At 34.5% G+C, this 5,753-nt stretch overlaps 1 protein-coding gene across 1 annotated transcript; it reads left to right on the top strand.

Moving 5' to 3' along the window:
• Positions 1-209: 209 nt before the first annotated feature.
• On the top strand, positions 210-1,733 carry LOC131037419 (cationic peroxidase 1). Its single transcript, XM_057969565.2, has 4 exons — positions 210-397; positions 503-694; positions 1,026-1,191; positions 1,283-1,733. Exons 1-4 carry the CDS (start codon positions 350-352, stop codon positions 1,666-1,668), a joined length of 792 nt encoding a protein of 263 aa, XP_057825548.2. The 5' UTR covers positions 210-349; the 3' UTR covers positions 1,669-1,733.
• The last annotated feature ends 4,020 nt before the right edge of the window (positions 1,734-5,753 follow it).

The following is a 5,753-nucleotide window of genomic DNA, read 5'->3' on the forward strand; positions in this document are numbered from 1 at the left end:
AGGAAAAAAGAACTAAAAAAATTGGAAGCTACTATCTATCAGTGTCAGCTATGAGGAAGTATCAACTTTTTCAGCAAGAATAAATAGGCAATGCTCCCCCAAACTCTCTACGCCAAAGTTTCATGTATTATCGACTTTTGAGTCTAATTAATTAGGGCTGTTCGTACGTTGAGCTAAATAACATTCAATCATGAGGATTGATACTCTGGTTGCATGTCTTGCATGGATTTTCTTGTGTTTGAGTAACGTGAATGGGCAACTCAACTCGACGTATTATGAGAGTACATGTCCATTTCTATTGTCGACAGTGAAAGCTGCGGTGACGGCTGCAGTCGCCAGTGAAAAACGAATGGGCGCATCGTTGGTCCGCCTTCATTTCCACGACTGCTTTGTTAACGTAGGAATTTCAATTCTTCTCAACGTTTTCATCTCAATCTCCATCATTATCTATCTTATGTTGTTTCTTCATTAAAAACATTCCTTGCTTAATCTGGTTTCTCAGGGGTGTGACGGGTCGGTGCTATTGGATGACTCGTCGACCATAACTGGAGAAAAGACTGCGGTTCCTAATAACAATTCGCTCAGAGGATTCGACGTGATCGACACAATCAAATCAAAAGTGGAGGCAATCTGCAGTGGAGTTGTGTCTTGTGCAGACATTGTAGCCATTGCTGCTCGTGATTCTGTGGTCTCAGTAACTACTCTTCTTTAATTTCCTTCAAGCCCACGAATTTATTGGGTGTCATTTTTTTAAAATAATTATTCCAAGAATCGATGTTTATTTGAAAAATATATGTCTATGGTCAAATTAAATCAAATTACGTTTGAAAAATTGTGGTACGATACCATTTAAAGGACTTTTTTAGATTGCGTGAAACTTGTTTTCTTTTGTCATAATATTGGGAGTAAGGAAATTCTTTATGTTAGAAATGGGCTGATAATTTTTCAGGTTATTAATGAGAGAACGTAACTATTGAGGAAAACCATGGAAAATTAACATCCCACTTTGTGTGTGCTTTTGCTAGTTGGGAGGGCCATCATGGACAGTACAGCTGGGAAGGAGAGACTCATTAACAGCAAACCTAAGTGGGGCAAATAACGATATTCCAGCTCCTACACTAAATCTCAGCGGACTCATCTCAGCTTTCACTGCCAAGGGTCTTTCTGCCAAGGACATGATTGTGCTTTCAGGTAATTTTAAACATTCAATATGAATAATGAATAGTTTTTAATTTGGTCCTCTCTTGAGTCATAATTGAGGTGACTGAATAATGATGTTTAGGTGCTCATACGATTGGTCAAGCTCGTTGTACCAACTTCAGAAGCCACATCTACAACGAAACCAACATCTTGAGTTCATTCGCCACTTCCCTCCAGGCTAACTGCCCTTTCACTGGTGGAGACGAGAACCTGTCGCCCTTAGATCTCCTGACCCCCACTACATTTGATAACTATTACTACAAAAATTTAAGAAGCCAGCTGGGACTTCTTCACTCCGATCAAGAACTTTTTAATGGTGGTTCTGCTGATTCTCAGGTTACTACATATGGTAACAACCTGTTTACCTTCTTCAGTGATTTTGCCACTTCCATGGTGAATATGGGCAACATCGATCCCCTTACTGGTAGTAGCGGGGAAATCCGAACAAATTGCAGGAAGCCCAATTGAATGTGTCCTTCACAACTTGTATCCGGATTCTGTTCATAAGGAACTAAAATATCACAATAATTCCGGCAGACCATCTTTAATCTACGTTGTTAGAAAATATGTTAAACGCCATCTTAATGTAGTTCGCATGACAAGCAAGAATGATGTAAATTATTCGAAAGTTGGATAAGAGTAGACTCAGTTCAGCATCGTCAGCTTAAAAGAACTTTCTTAACATTTCTCTGCATTGTCATGGTTCAAAAAAAATATATTCAGTTCTTTCTCTTGGTGGTGGTTGGGTGTTTACTTTATTGTTCTATTTCGTTAGACGCACAAAGTGGCTGCCAATTACATTTTGACGTGAGTATAGCGTTCGTCTAACCATGTTGACCCATCTCGACCACCGTTCCAAAGACAAGTCGTCTAGTCTGGATCTGTAATTTGATGGTCGGTCAGAATATTTAAAAGTCCCTGCCTATCTATGTGGACACTAATGTTTACACCGTACTGTTTGCAATTAATCCATTGTTCGGGAATCATCTGTGGAGTTTTCTCCTATGGTCTGTAGGACTTTGTTTTACACAAATAGATTTTGTTCTATTTTCTGATTGGCTGATATTATCCGGTGATCTTTGGCTTTCTTCATTTACAAATTCAGGAAAAAATCATTCTATCGATTTTTGGGTGGGTAGGTGGCATTTTGCAAGGTGGTTCAAGTGTCTTGTTTGTGGTGCAACATTTTTCATTTTCGTTTATTGTGAAAATTGGTTCAAAACTCTAGTAACTGGAAATCTTCTATTTTGTTTATTGTGAGCAGAATGAAGCAGAATTGTGGATAGATTCGAGAATGATATTTTCTTTGTAATGTTTGCACATTGTTGACTACATGACACACTATGTGTAGAATCTTGAGGTGAGTCACTTGCCATGGTTTCAACATCTGCTAACTTGATCCTGTGCATTTTGATTTTAAGTTTTGTGTATTTTGATTCCACTTTAAAGTAATTGTTTTGCCACTCTGGTGGAAGTTCATGTTCTAATCCAAAGCTCCTATTGGGGCATAGGAAGGTAGGACATGAGTAAAAGTTGTGGAGTTTGTCTTTACACCTGCCAGATGCATTTGCTTGAAATCTTTTTCTGCATTTCTTGGAATCATGGTATTGCATGAGCAAGGACAACTTTATCGTAACAAAACAAACTTTTGGGCTTTCAAAATTGATATTTGTTGATTCACACCAACCATTGTGACAGTTTCTCTATACATCAAGCTAGAGCAATCCCATATCTCATGCTAGTTGATCTTATAGTTCGTATAGTTGAAAAGTTGTTGAATAAATTTACTTCTAGACCTTTGTATTGACCATACTTGTATGTACATGATATCAAAAAAAAAAGATGTTGAACTATTGTTTACCTTTTGATAAAAACATTTTGAAGTTTTCAAGTAAATGCAAATGGTAGATGTAAATGTAAAATAAAATTGACAACCTCTCTCATCACCCACCATGACGTACACATAAATGGGAGTTATCTAAAAGGGTATTGTTGACTACATGAAACAATTTGTATAGAATCTTGAGGTGAGTCACTCATCATGGTTTCAACATCTACTAACTTGATCGTGTGCATTTTGATTCCACTCTAAAGTAATTGTTTTGCCACTCTAGTGTAAGTCCATATCCTAATCCAAAGCTCCTATTGGGGCATAGAAAGGCAGGATATAGGTAAAAGTTGTGGAGTTTGGGTTTACACCTGCCAGATGCATTTGCTTGAAAGTTTTTTCTACATTTCCTCGAATCATGGTATTTCATGAGCAAGGATAGCTTTATCCTAAGAAAACAAACGTTTGGGCTTTCAAAAGGGATATTTGTTGATTCACACCAACCATTGTGATAGTTTCTCTATACATCAAGCTAGAGCAGTTCCATATCTCATGCTAGTTGATCTTATAGAACCTATAGTTAAGAAGTTATTAAATAAAATTACTTCAGGGCCTTTGTACTGACCTTACTTGTATGTTCATGATATCATAAAAAAGATGCAGAATTATTGTTTACCTATTGATGAAAAGCTTTTGAAATTATCAAGTAAATGCAAATGGGAGATGTAAACAAAATTGACTACCTTTCCCATCATCCATCATGACCTACTAGTTGCATTTTCTTGAAATATTTTCCCACATTTCTTGCAATCATGGCATTCTAAGAGTATTTGCTTCAGATTCTTTTCCTATAAAAAGAATACTATTATTCTCATGTAACATATTTCCTATAAGCTATTAATTTAAGAGTTGTTGTAATATGTATTCCTAAGGATGTCAGAATATGCATGTAATATATTTTATGAAAAGCTTTTAAAATTCTCAACTAAATACAATGAATGATGTAAAATGGACTTGATTACCTTTCCCATCTCCCCTCATGATGTACCCTTAAACTAGATTTGTCTAACAAGGTATTTAAGTGTTGTTAAGGAATAATCAGAATTATTTTCTTTTATGGTACAAAATAATAGGAAACTATACATGCAAAAGACCTTGTACAAAATACATCCAATAGATATTAAATCAACTCACTATCTTCAAGCATTTAGAGAAAATAAAATATTTGGGTTGTAATCCCCTCTACTACCAAAATATGCATAAATTAATTTTTTGTCCTTGTTTATCTATTAAACCAAATCATAGTCTTCAAACATGTAGAGAATAGAAAATATGTTGGTTGTGCTCCCTTGTCATACAAGAATATGTACAAATTAAATTTGTTTTTCCCTACCTATCTAAGAATAGACTAATGTTTCATGTGCAAATTTTTTATTGTATGGTTTGTAAGAATTTCATTATATATATTATTTTTGGGTTATTCTTCTATTTCTTGATTGGCTAGTGGTATTTTTGTTGGCCATTTTATTAGTTTCTTTAGTTACAAATCATTCTAGAAATAAATTAAAAAGGAGGGAGACAAATTTTTAGTTTTCCCACATTGTGTATACATGTCTTTTTTGGTGGGTACGTGGCATTATTCAATGTAGTTTGCATGCCTCATCTCTAGTACAACATTGTGCATTTTTGTATATTGTGAAAAATGACTCACAAATCTAGTAGTTAGAAAACCTTAGTTTTGTTTATTGTGAATAGAAGGAAGTAGAACCATGTAGAGATTGGAGTAAAATATTTTCTTTTTAGACTACACAAATTTTCATTTAACATATTTGGTATAAGTTTTTAATTAAGATTTGTTGGACTAGGTAGTTTGAGAGAAGTGAACTATTGCTTCATCAACAACTTAAAATATCATAGGCCAATATTAATCCACTACTTAGGAATCATTTGGGAAGCTTTATCCTATGGTTTGCAATAATTTCAATATATAAATTGATCTTTTTTAATATTCTTTTATTTTTTGATTGGCCTCTGGTATTTTTTTGTGGATTTTTTATTTCTTCATTTACAAATTATTCTGGTGACAAACATCAAAGGCTCTGTACTATGTATTTCTTGGGAAACATGGCATTATGCAATATACACTTCTTGTGTCGTGTCTTTGCTTCCACGATTTGCATACATGCCTAGTAGGATAGTTGCAATGAGAATATCGAAAATATTTAGGTGCTACACTTCCACCATTCATTTCTTAGGCCATTCACTTGTCTCAAGCTACGTTATCTTGGTAAGATCAGGATACCTAGTTCATTCCTTTAGCTTCATTTCTCCTATGTTAGTTTATTTTTATATGTTTTCATAATGAATTCAATCCGATATCTTCTTGTGTATAATAGTAACTATCCATTCTAGCCAACACCTAGCAATTCTTCTAATGTCCTTACAGGTTAGATGACTAATCCTACCCCTATGTCTCATCTTGGTTGTTTGTCGGACTTGTGGGACTTATACTAGAACAAACATAGGTAAAGTGTCTCTACCATACTATGACTGATTCAATATCATTGTTGTAACTTTCCTAAAATTTGATTGTAACTTCTCAATTATGGTTGTTAACTTTCCATTTTGAAAAAATAGATATTTTACATATGTATTCTCTATGTACTCTATTGTAATTATCTTCTATTCTTTGTTTTGAATATATAATATGTTTTTCACCAAATTT

The sequence above is a fragment of the Cryptomeria japonica genome, chromosome 3 (assembly GCF_030272615.1).
Source record: "Cryptomeria japonica chromosome 3, Sugi_1.0, whole genome shotgun sequence".
Taxonomy (NCBI): Eukaryota; Viridiplantae; Streptophyta; class Pinopsida; order Cupressales; family Cupressaceae; genus Cryptomeria; species Cryptomeria japonica.